This window comes from Gossypium hirsutum, chromosome D04 (genome assembly GCF_007990345.1).
Source record: "Gossypium hirsutum isolate 1008001.06 chromosome D04, Gossypium_hirsutum_v2.1, whole genome shotgun sequence".
Lineage (NCBI taxonomy): Eukaryota > Viridiplantae > Streptophyta > Magnoliopsida > Malvales > Malvaceae > Gossypium > Gossypium hirsutum.
In genome coordinates this window covers 6,934,691-6,951,674 of record NC_053440.1, presented here as the reverse complement: position 1 = coordinate 6,951,674, position 16,984 = coordinate 6,934,691, and the positions used below count along the sequence as shown (strand labels likewise).

Below are 16,984 nucleotides of genomic sequence, written 5' to 3'. Positions count from 1 at the left end.
TGTAGAATTAGGAGAAATCAAAGCTCAAATCCTTGCATGACATTTTCTACTTTTATTTGTTTGTATTGTATTACTTCACCATACCTCTACGGTCAAAGAAGAAAATACCCTCAAAAAGTAAAAAGTAAATTACCCTAGAAAAGGTAAAAGTAAATTAATTGTACGTACGTTGTTTTATAAAAAATAAAAATAATAACGGATAAGTAATAGATATTTTATGGTTAAATTGTGGTACTAGTATTTTTTTTTGAATTACAAGAGGAGGGCAAAGATATAACAGTAGTGCTACTAGCACGATTTGAATTCAGGTCATACTTGAGGTGGCTAACATCCTAGTCATTAGACCAACACACGAGGTTCATTTTGGCATTAGCCTTAAATTTTCATGAATTTTTTTTGTTTTTAAGTTTTTATATTTTTTGAATTGGTCAATTTTAGTTCATATGCATTTTGAATTTTAAAATTTTAATCCTAACCTAATAACAACTAAATCTAGTTAGTTAAATTCAATTATTAGTCTTGTACGTTGTGTATAGTTATAGATTTGATTCATATTATTCAATGGAATCATTTTATGTCTACTTTTTGAAATTTGAAATTTTAATGTCAATGCAAATGAGAATAGTTAATCTACTAAATGAATTTTTAGTGAGTAATATGTGGAAATAATAAACTGATATGACATTACACATGATAATATCATGTTTGGCATATCAAATTTTGGAAATAACATGATTTAATGAATTTAATAGCTATTGTTTGATGATAATTGGAAATTTAAAATTTGAGAAGTACAAAAACTATAAATGATCAAATTGAAATAAGAGGATTAAATTTACAATTTTTGCAAAGTATAGAGATTAATAACAAAATTTAATCATATTTTATTGATTTGATAACTTATTATAAGATTTTGAAAGTTACTGGATTTGGATGTAATTTTTAAATAAAAATAAATTATTAATATAATTTTATAATTGAGTTTATATATAGTTTTAAATGAGTTAGTGGTATAAACTTATGGGGCATTAAGTATAACTAAATATTAAATTATGATAAATTGCCAACTTTGAGTGAAAAAAGTTGTAGGTAAAAAGTATATATAAAATAAGAAAGGAATTTTGATAAAAATGTTAAAATTGAGGGTTTGTAAAGTTTGATGTTTTTATTTTGAATTTAAATTATGTTTTTATATAAATATAAATATAAAAAAAATATCTATTATAATATCTATTAGTTATTTTAAAATTTGGTTGGTGACATCGATTTAATCATTCACTAAATGATAGTATTAAAGAATAAAAATATCCTATAATATTGTTTTAGGTTTAAATAAAAGAAAAAATCCAATTAGAACTTTATAAAATTTTAATATCAGGAATAGAATAATTCTTAAAATTTTAATTATTTAGTATTCCTTAAATAAAACTGACGTGACTTCCTTGCTAGTGCAGTCTTAAAAAAACTTAAAACAAAAGATATCAAAAAATAAAAAACAAAAAACACAGAGGGCCTAAAAGGCAAAAACCATCCCACCCTTGGCTTCGTCTTATTAAGTTAAAACCCCAAACAGCTCCCGGCTGCGGAGCTTAAACCCTTGGTACTTGGTTGGCGGACCCATTTCCAACGCTCAAGCTGAGTCCAGAAAATGGCGGGTCCTTTGCTCCTTCGCTCTCTTTTGTCCGCCTCCACTCTAAAATCCTTTTCCTCTCACTTGGCTCCACTCCCCCGCTTCTCCCGCTGCTTCTCCTCCGGCCCTGCCAGTGCTGCCGCCGCTGCCACAACATATCCGAGTGCGTATTTGGATCCTGGTAGACTGCGGAACGTGGCGGTGATTGCGCACGTGGACCACGGGAAAACCACGCTTATGGACCGGCTACTGAGGCAGTGTGGAGCCGACATCCCCCACGAGAGAGCCATGGATTCCATCAGCCTTGAGCGGGAGCGTGGCATTACCATCGCCTCTAAGGTCTTCTTCTTCTTTACTCTCTACATGATTCCAAAAGAAGTTATGTTAAGTAGCATATTGATTGGTTCATTCAATGATACAATCGAACAATTGCAGGTCACTAGTGTTTCATGGAAAGAAAACGAGTTAAACATGGTCGATACGCCTGGTCATGCTGATTTTGGTGGTGAGGTAAGCTGCAAGTTACATATTTAGCTAGAAAAAAGTTTGTAGCTTGATTCGATATCACCCTAATCATCAATGCAAACACTCTTTCTGTTCTTTAGATTATCATTCAAAAGTGATTTAGTGAAAAGCAACAAGGTGTTGGCTGACAATGCAAATAGTGGGCATAATTTGCACTCTTTTGAAAACTAAAACATGCAACTTACTGGTTTGTGCTTGTCCGTATTGCTGAATTTTTAGGTTGAACGGGTTGTTGGCATGGTTGAAGGAGCAGTATTAGTTGTTGATGCTGGTGAGGGGCCGCTTGCACAAACAAAATTTGTTCTTGCCAAAGCCTTGAAGTACGGGCTGCGCCCTCTTCTTCTATTGAACAAAGTAGACCGACCTTCTGGTATAAAATTTATAGTTATTTTTGGTTCATGTTTTGATTTACTGAAACCGAAATGTTATTTCATGATTTTTTTTTATTGCAAGAATGTTTACCTGTTGGTGGGAAATTACTTATTCTTGATTTTTTTTTTGTCCCTTAATTATTTCTTGTGCACCGAAAGAATTTTTAGACCTTATGTCTAGCTGTTAATGATGCAGTATCAGAGGAGAGATGTAATGAAGTTGAGAGCCTAGTTTTTGATCTTTTTGCAAATCTCGGTGCTACAGGTGAAGCAATATAGAATAATTAGAAAGTTCGATGATTAACCCATTTCAGATTTTTTGACTTTCCTCATTCCTAACCTGAATACCGGTATACTTTTAATAAATTTTCTCATATTTTCATTTTAGAGGAACAGCTTGACTTTCCAGTTCTCTATGCTTCTGCTAAAGAAGGATGGGCATCTTCAACCTTTACTAAAGATCCTCCTGCTGGTGCAAGGAATATGTCACAATTGCTTGATGCCATTGTAAGGCATGTTCCTCCACCAAAAGCAAACCTTGATGGACCTTTCCAAATGCTGGTTGGTACTCAGTGCTGATTAATCAATTAAAACGTGTCTTTATGTCTGCAACTGGAGAAAGGGATGGGAAGGGGGGAGTGTGCCCCCGTCCGGGTGTTCTACTTTTGTACCTAGTTATTTTTGTCCTTTTCGCATTTCTTTCATGTTATAAATTTCTTATTTACATAATAAGCATGTCAGGTTTCCATGATGGAAAAAGACTTTTATCTTGGGCGAATTTTAACTGGGCGTGTTTCATCTGGAATTGTTCGTGTTGGTGATAAAATACATGGCTTGCGAAGCAGTGAATCTGGCATTGAGAAAATTGAAGAAGGAAAGGTTTGTAGCTTGACATAGCCTGATTTTGATTGGAAGTAGAGGAAAACTTTGACTTAATATCGTCACCGACATAAAACTTTTGCTTGCCATTGATGTTTTTGTGGTTAATAATGCAATCCAGTGCTCATTGTCTACCTGAATCCTGGTTTGCAGGTTGGAATTAAAATATGCTGAAAAATTTGGTTTCTGCGGTACATTACAATTTACCAGAAAGCATTGTTTTACATACTAAAACTCTGGTTTAATACTTTTCTACTGCTTTCTATTGTATAATTGTGGTTTATTTGGCGTTTTCTTCTACCTCTACTTTCTTGAAGGTGATAGTGAATGGATCTGGTACCCAAGTTTCCATTTAAATCTGTAACATTTTGCAAGGACAAATCACTATTAACTGAATATGCAAATCCAATAGGGATCTTGAAAAACATGCTTTCTTAGAGTATTTTGCATTAGATGCATGGAATTACTAAAATGCATGTTAGAAAATTTTTTCCCAGTTAGTATTTCCTGTGCATATGAATGAGGGATTGTGAAAGGGAACTTCAATTGCTAACTGTTGAGAACTTCTGCATTACCTGGACTGGGAGGGCAGGAGGCAAGTATCGGATATGGGTATGTGTTTGACTCAGATTTTTCCATATATTTGGAGGATCATACCCCCATACCCATGGTCGAATGTGTTGGTCAAGTTTGGGAACCAGTACTTTAGGGAGAATGAAGAGTCTGTGTGAAGTAGGCAAATTAAAGAAAATTTAAACCTGTCCTGGTATTTGTGAAGAGTATTTAAAGGCCAAATTATCTGTGACCTGAATAGGGCTAGCATCATCCACAATTTTATTTTGTCTATGCCCTCGGTGTTCCTTATTCTCTCTCCCTCTGTTTTCTAATCAAGTAGCCTAGCATCAAGACCACCCTCAGTCTTCTCCTTTATTGCTGAGGTCTGTGCTGCTGATGTTTGCTTATCCCTTCTTCCATCTCTCCAATACTCTTTATTTTCCCTAATACGCAACTCATTTTTTGATCTCTAGCTTCCAAAACCTCAAGATGTGGCTTTAGTGGTCATAGAAATTGTTGAATGGTGTCAATAGAAGGTTTTAGGCATTTAGTTTGAGAGTAATGGATGTTATGGTTTCATTGAAATTTCAGATTTTCAAAAGGTTGTGGTACAATGTTTTGAGGTTGGAAATGTTATTTCAAATTCAAAATATTTACCTGAATCACTCCTTTCTAAATTACCAAAGCAAATTTGGTTTCTTGCTTTTTAATCTTGCAATTTAAAGTTCAATGAAATTTTTGAATACCCATCTGAAATTAGTGTAGGTGAACTTCAACAGTGTCATTTATCTTTCTCGGCATAAGTTCTGTTTAGTCTTTATAAACTGATCTTCTGAGTGATACTTGAGTGATGCCAATATTTAATGCAATGTTTGTCTTGTAGGTTGTGAAGCTAATGAAAAAGAAGGGTACAAGCATGGTTCTTATTGATAGTGCAGGAGCTGGTGATATTATATCAATGGCTGGGCTGGGTAGTCCATCAATTGGCCATACAGTGGCAAATACAGAGGTATGCTTTTATCTTGTTATAAAGCTGAGTGCTTGTGTTGACTTCAGTAGTTTTAGTGTAAACTAGCAATTTTGGTGTTAATCTTGTTAGTTATGTTCTGCAAGATATAATCTGCCAATGTGATCTATTTAGGTTGTTATGTGCCATTATGTACAGTTTTCAAGTGCATGTGATGATACATGATGGGACTCACTTCCATGTTCATCCATGTTGATTGCTTGTGGTGTACAGCCTTCTATGTAGTGTACTTACCTGCAATTTGGTGTCACCTCTCTGGGATTTGGGGCGTACCAATTGTACCTTGAAAAGTTGTTTCCCTCATTTTTTGATGTTTTGTTAGTAAAAAAAGTGTTAGGTCAATTAACCCTTTTTTATTTATAAAAATTTTCAGTTAATGAGAAGTTCAAAGTTTTAGAAATTGCCTTGATCCAAAGACACTTCCCTGAAACCCCGTCTCTTTGTTTTCTTCTAATGACTATGACGAACGCAATTCTACTGCTATCACTGCATCCTCCCTCTGTCAACTTGCCCTACCTTATTTTGGCCTCCACTGCAATCTTCTCCCCATGGTTACATTATCTCTTTTTTCTTCTCTTGTCCTTCCCCAAAATTCTCTGGCCCCACTTCTTACTTCTCTTCATCCCTCCCCTCCTGTTGCTTTCTCGCTTCAACCCCCCCCCCCCTTACAGGTCCTCATACAAATTCCTTGCTTACTGCTTTTAAGTCTTCTTGATTTGTCTACACCTGTAGCATCATCTACTTTGTTGGTAGCTAGCATGGAAACCTAAGGTGACATTCTTGATTTTCAAGCTTATATAAGCAGCATACTGATGGGTTTTCGTTTGATTTTATTCCAACTACTATAGTGTTATTGGTTCTGAGCAACAGATGATGATGATCAACACCGTCATCTTTAACTCAATTAGCTGCTGTTAGTCAACCATGAACGTGCGTTTTTAAGTTTGCCCAATTTGTTATCAAACGCTTCTTTAAGCTTTATTTGGGTTTTGTCTTTTGCCCAAGGACATGAATTGTTTTGTTTGTGAATGGATTTGAATATGGTGGAAACTAAAACTAATCACGAATGGGCGAAGGCATTGATCCAGGGTTCTTTTGCTGTGTTTTTTATTAACACCCAAGAAAGAAACTGTTTTTTTCTTGGGCATTAATTGGATTGTATCTATGCATAAATTGAATTGGCAGGTTGGATCTATACATAAAATGGATTGTTCTTACATTTGTTAGGTTATGGCTGCATTGCCAACCGTTGAGTTGGACCCCCCAACCATTTCCATGACTTTTGGTGTCAATGATTCTCCTTTAGCAGGTCGTGATGGTACCCATGTAAGTTGTATACCTGCCTGCCTTCATTGTCAATATATTTTGCTATTGGCTTTTTGGTGTTCTTCTAATTTTATGGATTTTTTGTTCTGGTAAAATTTGCAACACTCCCTTTCTCAGTTTTTCTGGAAAATAAACACCATTTTGCTGTGTTTGTTTCATTAAAAATAGCCTGTCGAAAAATGATTTCTAGAAAATAGATTGATTTTGTGGAAAAATTGATATTTTCTAGTGTTTGACAAATTTTCTTGAATTTCTTTTTGAAACTTGTTTTCAGTTAATCAAACACAACATAAATTATATTTGTTGCAAAATATAATAGAAGCATTTTCCTTTGACAATTGAAATTTATTTTATAATAAATAATATTTTATATAAACTTAATAATAGCTGATATATAACTAAAACTCAAATTGAAGTTGCATATGTTATATATATGAGAGCGGATGATGGCACATTGTAGTTGGAAGAGATAAAGGAAATTAAGTAGAATTTAAACAAATACTCTTATTTTTATTATTAACATATTCGTTTTTTATATTATAAAACATTTATTACTAAATATTTATAAATAGTAATATATATTATATTAGAATATTAATATAAAAATTTTCCATAAAATATTAAGTATATTACTTAAAATTTAAAATTATTATTAAAATAAAATTGTAATACTAAATAATTTTATTAAAATAATAAATAATATTAATAATTATAAATTGTAATATATAGTTATTATTAAAATATTAATGTAATTTGGTTATATTTAAGTTAAATTTTATATAAAGATCAAGTTACTCATAGGGAACTGTGTTTCGGAAAATGACTTGCACTTTTCAAAAGGGAAAAGTTTTCAGAAAAAATAGACTTATTTTCTGTTGACCAGTAAGTCATTTTCTGTTAGCTAAGCTATTTTTTTCCGGAAAATAAACATCACTTTTGTGTTTGGTATTCAAATTTATGGTTAAACTTTTGTAAATGCTTATTACCATTCAATTTTTGCAGTAAAAGAATGAAATGACCTATTAGTATTGAAATCTTATTAATTTACAGCTTTATTCTGTAATTATTCTACAAAGACAATTCATATTTAGGTATCAAATCTTTGTTTGCTTACAACAATAATATTAATCGAGAACTTTTGTTCTTTCTTATATTTGTAACTTCAATTATTTTAGATGAAAAAATATCTGTAGAACATGGTTAGAAATGTAAAGGTGACTGTGATACTATTAATGTTTGAAATCATATTTATGTTGTTATTTTGCAGCATTTCCAATTTTAAGGCTTATTGTTTCCACCTTCTTGTTGAACCTTGAAATTCATTTGCCTCAGTACAATATGCCTATATGCTCTGCTTAGACTGAAACCTATACTTAAATTTAGAATTATGCTGCAACTCATATCCAATCAACATGAGGTGATATGTGTGCTGATAAATACTGCAGTTGACCGGAGGAAAAATTGGTGATCGACTAATGGCTGAATCTGAAACAAATCTCGCCATAAATGTGCTTCCAGGCATAGCAGATACTTTCGAGGTTCAGGGGAGGGGAGAACTGCAGCTGGGTTTGTTTACCAAACTTTGCACTGTGCTTTTGTTTCCTATGGTTTAATTACTATTAGCATAGAGTGCTCTGCATCTTCTAATTTTCCTGTGGGATTTATTTGTTGACATGTGTAACAGGTATCTTGATTGAGAATATGAGACGTGAAGGATTTGAGCTGTCCGTTTCACCACCGAAAGTGATGTGAGTTTTCTACAAATCTTCTATGAGGCCTTTGTTTTATTAGTCTTAGGCCCCGTTCTCCGTTGCTTTTGGGGTTCCAAAAGCACTTTTCAACCGAATCACAAAAGTGATGTTAAAAAGTTCTTTTCCACTGAATCACAAAAGCTGGGATTTAGATGATTTTGGCTTTTGATTTTTGTATTTTGAAGTAAAATTATCAAAATGCTTATATTTATATTAACTGTTTAAAAGTATTTAAAAAATTATTTAAATATTATTCACAAATATCATTATATTAAATTATTTAAATATCATTTATCATTGTATTTAAATTTTAAAATATCTTGTATCATTAATTTTACAAATAATTTATATTAATTACTTAAAAGCATTTAAAAGCTATGTATCATATATGATTATATTAAATTATTTAAATATCATTTAAATTAACTAATTTTTTACTTTTCAACATCATGACTGAAAATGACATTTTAACTTTCCACCGTAATCTTTGACAGCAATACTGAACACTTGAAATTAACAAATCATACTTTTTCACAGCACTTTCCTGTCACATTTTTCAAAAGCCAAAGTAACAGAGAACTAAGCCTTAGACTTAGTGTTGTTGAAGGTGCACTGTGCTGTTTTGGCTAGAGCCATTTTAGTGCTTGAGGTGTAAGGCAAAAAAAGCACTTGCCTAAGGCACAACAGATATACATGTATATACGTGTATGTGTAAATATAACATGCGTAAGATATATAATTGTGATAATAAACTCTAAAAAGTGGTCTAGTTTATCATAAAAGAATATACAAAATATTCTATTTCTTTTGTTGGCCTACATGCATGATTTCCTAATGGCCCCTTTGTTAATGAATACTCGAACACTAAGAAGTAGGGAGCTTATTGTTGTCCCATGTTTTTTCATTAACTGAGGTAATGAAAAAATTAAAGAGAACTTCAATTATGCGAGATTTAAAAAAAAAAGAATGCCTACAGCTTTCAGAAAAGCGTGTCTAGTTGCGTATAGTGTGCTTTTGATCAAACGTGCCTTGTTCAAAAGGTCATGAGGTGCTTTTGGTGTTTGGCGCTTAAGATACAGTGCCTAGTACAGCTTTGGCATGGTGTTAGCTGTTGACATGTATGATATTGAAATTTGAAGGCCTTGATACAAATTTGAACCAATTTTTCTGTGACAATTTCTAAAAACTGTGATTGGTCTACTCATAGGTTGTGATTTTGGAAAGCTAAATAAGGTTTGGCATGATACTAATTATTGACATTTATGATAATAATTTGTTGGTTTTCATACAAAATTGAGACGATGCCTCTATTGATTTTAAGACATGGCCACTGATTGAACCTTCATGGCCAGCTGACAGCCAAAATGATAAGAAATTCACTTGAATGGATCTTTTTACCTTAAGTCCATGTTCTATAGATGCCTTTCCAAGTTCTCTGTGTTCTATCTAGATCCACTTATTTCCATGCACTTTTTATTTGCAAATAATATATTCTTTTCCTGGAAATTCTTGTGTAACATCAGGTATAAAGTTGAGAAAGGTCAAAAGCTGGAGCCTATTGAGGAAGTGACCATTGAGGTAAGTATTGCAGATTCAGACATAGTAATTTGTTTCCTTCCATTATATACTTGTGGACTTGGCACAATAATCTGTTACTACAGGTGAATGATGAGCATGTAGGATTAGTTATGGAAGCTCTATCTCATAGGCGAGCTGAGGTTGCTGATATGGGTCCTGTTCCTGGAAATGTTGGTAGAACTAGATTGTCATTGACCTGTCCATCAAGGTAGGTTAGTTTTGTTTTATTTATTTATTTATTTATTGTGTCTTGTGAACATTCTCGTTTGGCTGCAAAAATGATTTTTTTTTCTTTGAGAAGGGGGTGTGGAAATAGTGCTAAAGGGAGAATTTTCTTTTGGAAAGTGAGATTCTTCTTCAACCCAGAATGTCTTTTGATTGATGATTTCTTCATGAGCCTAGAATTTGTGCATGTGCCTTCTTCTCCTTTTGGGCTCGAAGTTGGAATGGCAGGGCCTCAATTATTTCTTTTAGCAACTTCTATCAATATGTACCATAAATTAGCAAAGAATTGGCTGTGGATTTAAATACAAGTGAGAATCATTGATCAAAAGAATATTAAGTCATTGGAGGAATAAAGTACTAGTACTTAGTTCCCCCTAAAAAATGTTGAAAACTGGCACATTCACGATGGCACATCAATAGGCTGGTTAGGTGAAGTTTTTCCACTTTGGGAACGAAAGGCTTAGATGAACTTTGGGTCTAACTGAAGGTGACATTTGAGTAGGCCATTTCTATATTGGTTAATTTGTTGACTAAGTTTCTAGGCCTATGTTACTATTGTATGTTTGAGATTATTTGTTTAGCTCATTAAAAGGAAACCGGAACCTTTCAGATCAAACGGAGTCTGAAACCTTAAGACTCATTAAATAGAGACCCAAATCTTTTAGCCTTTTTTTTTATATAAAAATTCTTCTCAGGATCATCCCCCTTAAATAGAGGTTGCATAGGTTTATTCTTTAGAACAGGAAACTAAAATTATACAAAAATTTAAGACTTTTAATCTAATGGGAAACATCCTAAAATAAGTTATTCTAATTAAAAATATTACTAAAATAAACTTATTTGTCTTACCATTTTTCACACCTATGATTTGTCTTGCCTATAAAGGCAACTGTAACAGCCTAACTTGAGTTTCGGTTAGGTCTATTCGGGTTGGGTCAACTTGGATCTTAAAATTTTGGGTCAATTTTGTGTTCTAGTTATTTTGTATTGAGTTAATGGTTATTTCAGGTTCGGGTTATTTGGATTCTAGGTACCTCTGGTTTGGGTTATTTAAGTTTGAAACTCAATTCGAATTTGGTTCGTTTTGAATTTATTGATTTTGAAATCCAATCATATCAGGTTTAGATAGATTATTTGATTGAATTATATTTAATTAGAATTTTATTGAGATATAAAAATAAATAATATTTAAATACAAAAGAGATATTATGTTTAGTTTTGTTTTTTGTGATTTCCTCTGGTATTTATTTATTTTCTTATATTCTCTTTCCGACTGGTCTTGCAGTGGCTGGCTGGCTGGCAGGCTTTCATGCCAGCAACTATGCGACTTCCTGTCTCACCCACCCACCCTCCCTTCTTCCCCTTGTCTCTTCCAAATTCAGTCCTTAAAGGGCATATTTGAAAATTGCATTATTTTTTTGGTTGTTCAGTGTTGCATGGGATATATCGTCCTCGGTATCACTAAAGAATAGCTATTACAGGAGGGCTCTAGATAGGGAAGAAATGGCCTTTCCATTGAATGGGTGATTCTACCAACCTAACCAATGAACCACTGTTCATCACTGAATGGGGGGAATGGCTATTCTATTCCTCCTAACTAAAGATGCTATGATACTTTTTCTGCCCTAAAACTTTTGTCGACCTTTTCTTCAGTTTCAATGTTCTTTTGAGATATAATCTCCTTTTCCGCAAACCCTTAGTGATTCCAGGACCACCGTCCTAATATCTACTGTAGCCCCAAACCAAAAGCTCTAATGTTTCAACATTAGTGCAGCTTTAACACCAAGTGGCAGAATTTGCCAAATCTGTCCCATATCAACACGAGTGTAAAAAAAAAAAAAAAAGAAAATACTACAAAGGAAGAGTTGACATTAATAAATAATTGGAAACCAGAATAAAATTGTTACCATGTAGCCTGAGTTTCTCCATTGTGCTTGTGGAATGGATTAAAATGGTTATAGATTTTCTGTACTGATGATAAAGTAACAGTTTCTCTTACAGCCAAAAGTTAAATAATGAAGTTTCGAAACAATTCATTTGTGGCAGTTAGAGACTTGCATGATCTTTCATAGTACATCATGCGATATAGAAGTTTAGCCATTGGGCTTTTCCCTTGATTGGACACTCTCCACTGTGAGAGGTGCAGTGTGATAACTTGTGGTCTAATCCTTGTAATGTGCAGCAGAAGATAACAGAATGACAAATAACTTGTAATAGTTAGGGTGCTAGGTGGATCTTGTTTCTGGATATCATTTCATAGAGAAGGCACATTAACGCACGTTTGTTAAATTAGTATTGACTAGGTGGGGATGGTGATTAAATTCTAGCTTAATTTATCTAATAGATGATGGTATGGAGTAGTTGAGCAAATTGTAAGAACCACTCAAAGGAAGCATATATATATACACGTGTGTGTGTGTGCGCGCGCGTGTGCGTGTGCAGCAATGATGTGGTTGTTTCTTTCATGAAAATTTTATGAGAATGCTGTTTCGTTTGTTGGGCCGATTTTATTATAAGAATCAGAGGAAAGTTATTCTTCTATTTTGTATATCAGGGGCCTGGTTGGTTACAGAAGTGTGTTCAGCAGTGATACTCGTGGAACTGGATTTATGCATCGTGCTTTTCAATGTATGTTTTTCTACCTGTTATACTTATTTTTTGGTCTTGTTTTCCATGTGCATTGCATCTTGTTGTCAGGTCATTATCCTCTGGAAGCTGAATCTTTTGGTTTCTTGGAAATAGAGATTATCCGTTCCTTAGTTTTTTTCCATCGATGATAGCATATTGAATGAACTTGTGCTTTCTCTATTTATAGGTTTGTGTTGTAAAAAAAAATCAAGAAAAGGTTTCAACCTGCATGCCATGGTTCACACAATGTTAAAAATTCTTTTTGAGACAATTAATGGGTTTTTTATAGTACTATACATCGACTGTGGAATTTTAAACTTGCAAGCATTGTTTTCAAAACTGGACCAGACTGGTCGGTCAGACCGGTTACCGGCCGGGGTACCAAGCCAAAATAAAGGGTTGGACCGGTTGACTCGCAAACTGGTTGAACCGGGCTAAAAATCGGTTGAACCAATTTCTCTATTTTTCAAAATTTTATGACTTTTTAGTAATTTATTCAATTGAACCAGACAAACCGGTTGAATTGGTTGGACTGGAAACCGGTGGTCTGACCAGTTTCACCACCGGTTTGGTTCTGAAAACCTTGCTTGCAACTGGTAGTTAGATGGTTTTCATATATCCATTTAATGATTGATTAATTATTAATTTTGATAAATGTATTCTAATGAGACATAAGTCAACCCTCTCACTTGTCAAGTTTAAAAACTCCATTGGTTGTGTATAAAATGATTGTTGTAGTCTGCTTATTCCATATAGAGAAGTTCTAGGGTGAGCTTTCTAAAATAAGCTTCTCATCGTCTCTAACTACATAAAACATTACCTAAGACACACAATGTTTCTCAATTATGCAAAACATTACAACTTTCGTAATGTTGTGTGTAATTACACAAAATATTATCCAATTACACAGATTATTACAACAAATTACACAAAACATTACAAATTATTTATCGAAATGTTTTGGGTAGCACAAATTACACAAATCATTACATCTTTTGCAATGTTTTATGGAACGTTGGAGCTGATGAAAAACTCATATAAAGGAGCTCTTTTTAGAATTTTCCTTCTATCTATTGATGATGGAATTCTCAAGCACCATGATATGGGTTAGATGGGTTTTTTGCATCCATTCAATAATTTATTTATTTATTAGTTCTTATAAATATACTTTGTGAGATAAGTGTCAATTGTCAACTTTTTAATACCACTTATGGAGCTTTTAACTTCTTTATCAGTGTATAAGATAATTTCCTCTGAGATCAACTGATTGTGAAGTTTAAAAACTCTATATAGCCAGTTTACAAGATAATGTTCCTAGTCTTGTTAACCCTCTCTGGGATCTGTTCCTTTTGCAGCGTATGAGAAGCATCGAGGCCCTCTTGGAAATGTCAGGAAAGGAGTGTTGGTATGCTTGCCTAATGCTTTCTTGTGACTTAATTACTATGTTATTTCTGTGCATGTAATATAATTATTATCCTGTACTTTTTGTTTAGACACATAAATGAGAGCTTCTTTAAATGACATTTTTTTCTATCAATATAAATGATTGGTGAAAGCAAAAAGTTCAAGATGAAGACATTCTTTCACATGTTCAAGATTTCAAATTTTTTTAGCATTGGAGATAGATGTTAGTCTTGCTTGTTCTGAGATACAATTTGAACACGTTTAGATTAGTTAGATTCAACATACTAGAGGTATGCAGTATACTCTTGTACTACACTTGGGTGCTGTTGCAGCAAACCTTGCTTACTCCTTGCTCTGCACTAGCTATAGATGACACTGCTCATAAGGAACACTCTGGCATGAGTAGAATTTCCATAATGATCCATAAACTTTTACTTCTTTGAATATTTTATACACCTAAATGTATATAATTGCTGCTTAATCCTTGCCACAATGTACGTATCGTTTACTCTGAACAGGTATCAATGGGTTATGGTACAATCACAGCTTATGCATTGATGAGTTTGGAAGCTCGTGGAACTCTTTTCGTGACCCCTGGGATGGAGGTAGTTTCCATGTTAAGATTAATAATTTCATTACTTGTTTATTTGCTTATGCATGCCTCTAATTCTTAAGTTCTTAGCTTTCAAATGGGTTATTTAATCTTAATCTTAATATTATGTTCTGAAAAATGAATAGGTAGGATTATGCAACCAATGATACTAACATTCAGTCCCCTCACCCTCTATAACAATGGTTGAAGCCAGGACCATTTATTTTGAGAATCTGGTAACTATTTGGGTGCGGGCTATGTTATTCTTAATGAACTCTTGTGGGTTTAATAATCTTCAAGTTGGCAAGTCCATAACACACACTTAAAAATTATTTGTATGAGATATGAGATACCTTGGTGGTGATGCACTTGGTAAATATAGGACTTGCCTTTTATATTTAAGGATGCCACGATAGTTTTTGTCTCTACTGTTAGCTATATCATTTCGTGATACTAGGACATCTACAACCAATGCATTATTTTTTGGTTAATTGAATGAGGCACGCTTTATTGGCCAAATTATTAAATAAATCTGGTTTCGTCTGTATAGGGGTAGCAATTAGGTGTATTGGGTCAGATTATGAATTTCATTTCAGTTTAGAGTCACTTCAGGTATGAGTCATTTTAGGTTCTAGTTACTTCAAGTATAAAATCTGGTTAGTTCAGGCCATCTACTTTTCAAATTAGTTCAAATCAGCTTTATCTCATTTTAAAAATAATAAGTTATACTATACTATTGTATTGTTTATTTTTTATTGACATTGACGTGTACAATAATAGAATAATATACTCTTGGCTTAAGTTCTGGATTTGGGTGGTTAACTTTTAAATTAAAAATGGGTTGAATCAAGTTCTGGTTGTGTGAGTTTTGCTGGTCTTGTTCAGGTTAAGACGAGGTCTACCTCTTTAAAAGTCTAATTGTTGTTTATTTGTTGGCTCTCAGACATACGATGGCATGATAGTTGGTGAGCATTCACGTGATACAGATCTTGATGTAAGAATAAAATCTAGTGCCCCTGCAAGCAGGCCTTATTTTTTTCAAGTATGGCTGACCTTTGTGCAATGTCTTTCTTATCGCAGGTGAATCCAGTAAGGAGTAAAGAACTGTCAAATATGCGTGCAGCTGGCAAAGATGAAAATGTGAAACTATCTCCGCCAAAACTTGTATGTCTTTCTATACCATAAAAAATACTTGGTTTATTTCCTCTTTAAGTTTGTTTCAGCTTTTAATGTGTTGATTGTTGACACATCACACTACACTATACTTGCAAGGAAGATTTTAAGGACCAAATATTGAAAATGAGCAATTTAAAAGCATTTGGAACTAGATAAATCAAACATCATTTCAACTTTGCATTTGACTCGTGAGAACTAATTGTGCTTGTGTGCAGATGACTCTTGAAGAAGCTATTGGTTATGTTGCTTCTGATGAGCTTATAGAGGTAAGTTACTGTTGATTTGTGCTTTCCATTTTTGGATTCATCATAGAATATTTCTCTAGTCTTGTATTATTCTAATTCTTGAGTTATCGATCCCTACATCAAATAATGTGCTTCTTTCTGGAATTCTTAGAGTTATTACAGATTTCAAAAATTTTCAGGATTTCGAAACAGAAAAGATTTATATTATATGTATACACAGAGAGAGAAAGTGTTTATGTGGGGCTAAATGCATTGATTGCCATTGCTAGTGGTTTCCATAGCTAAAGCATGCTGGTCATGAAAGCTTTTGATATCTGATATCTGATATAATAATGGTTAATTGAGATGCAGGTTACACCAAAGGCCATCCGATTAAGGAAGAGATATCTGGATGTAAACAAGCGCAAAGCCATGAGTAAAAAGGCCAAAAATTGAGTCTTCTCCTAACATACTATAATTTTGTAACTATAGGCGGGGTTGGGTTCAATATTTGTCCCCACAATTTATTTATAGAATATGAACGACATTATCTTTTTTATGACAATAATAAGGGGCAAAGAGGAGTTCATGTTTTGTCTGTGTAATTGCCAAAGAAACAACAATGGCTATTATTATTATTATTTTTTTTTATAGCATAACTTAATATATTTGTGCTTTGACAAGATTCCAACAATTTGATTACGTAAAAAATTGACATAAATTATGAAATTTTTATTTTACTTATTGAAAGAAACAGAAGTGCGGTACTCCTTGTTTACTTATATTTTTTACTCTTATAATAAAAATATTTTATAACGTGGTTCATACTTGCAAATTGAGTGCTTCAACTTTGATAATTGATGTTGGGACCAATAACCTTAATTTTAGAAAAACTAAATATAATTAAATTAAAATAAAAATTACATAGTTATGTTAACTTAATTCAAATAAATTAATCATTTTTAATCTTACATTTTAAGACTCTTGACATCTCTAACTTATAAAAAGTCCATACCAAGTAAGCATTCAAACAAGTTACAAGATATCCCAAAACTTGATAACCTATACCAATTAAGCATCCAACCAGCTTCCA

General features: G+C 33.2%; 1 protein-coding gene across 1 annotated transcript; it reads left to right on the top strand.

Moving 5' to 3' along the window:
* The first annotated feature begins 1,452 nt into the window (after window positions 1-1,452).
* LOC107934354 (50S ribosomal subunit assembly factor BipA) lies at window positions 1,453-16,568 on the top strand. Its single transcript, XM_016866778.2, has 19 exons — window positions 1,453-1,969; window positions 2,066-2,140; window positions 2,375-2,525; window positions 2,723-2,791; window positions 2,915-3,087; window positions 3,268-3,405; window positions 4,844-4,969; window positions 6,215-6,313; window positions 7,759-7,879; window positions 7,998-8,061; window positions 9,588-9,642; window positions 9,726-9,850; window positions 12,422-12,495; window positions 13,851-13,900; window positions 14,418-14,504; window positions 15,435-15,485; window positions 15,572-15,655; window positions 15,883-15,933; window positions 16,264-16,568. Exons 1-19 carry the CDS (start codon window positions 1,649-1,651, stop codon window positions 16,345-16,347), a joined length of 1,998 nt encoding a protein of 665 aa, XP_016722267.1. The 5' UTR covers window positions 1,453-1,648; the 3' UTR covers window positions 16,348-16,568.
* The last annotated feature ends 416 nt before the right edge of the window (window positions 16,569-16,984 follow it).

Excerpts from the sequence above, each read along its gene's own strand:
- LOC107934354 (XM_016866778.2), top strand. The coding sequence starts at position 1,649 with ATGGCGGGTCCTTTGCTCCTTCGCTCTCTTTTGTCCGCCTCCACTCTA. Across the intron at positions 2,526-2,722 it reads CAAAGTAGACCGACCTTCTG|TATCAGAGGAGAGATGTAAT; the intron begins GTATAAAATTTA and ends TTAATGATGCAG. Across the intron at positions 2,792-2,914 it reads TGCAAATCTCGGTGCTACAG|AGGAACAGCTTGACTTTCCA; the intron begins GTGAAGCAATAT and ends TTTTCATTTTAG.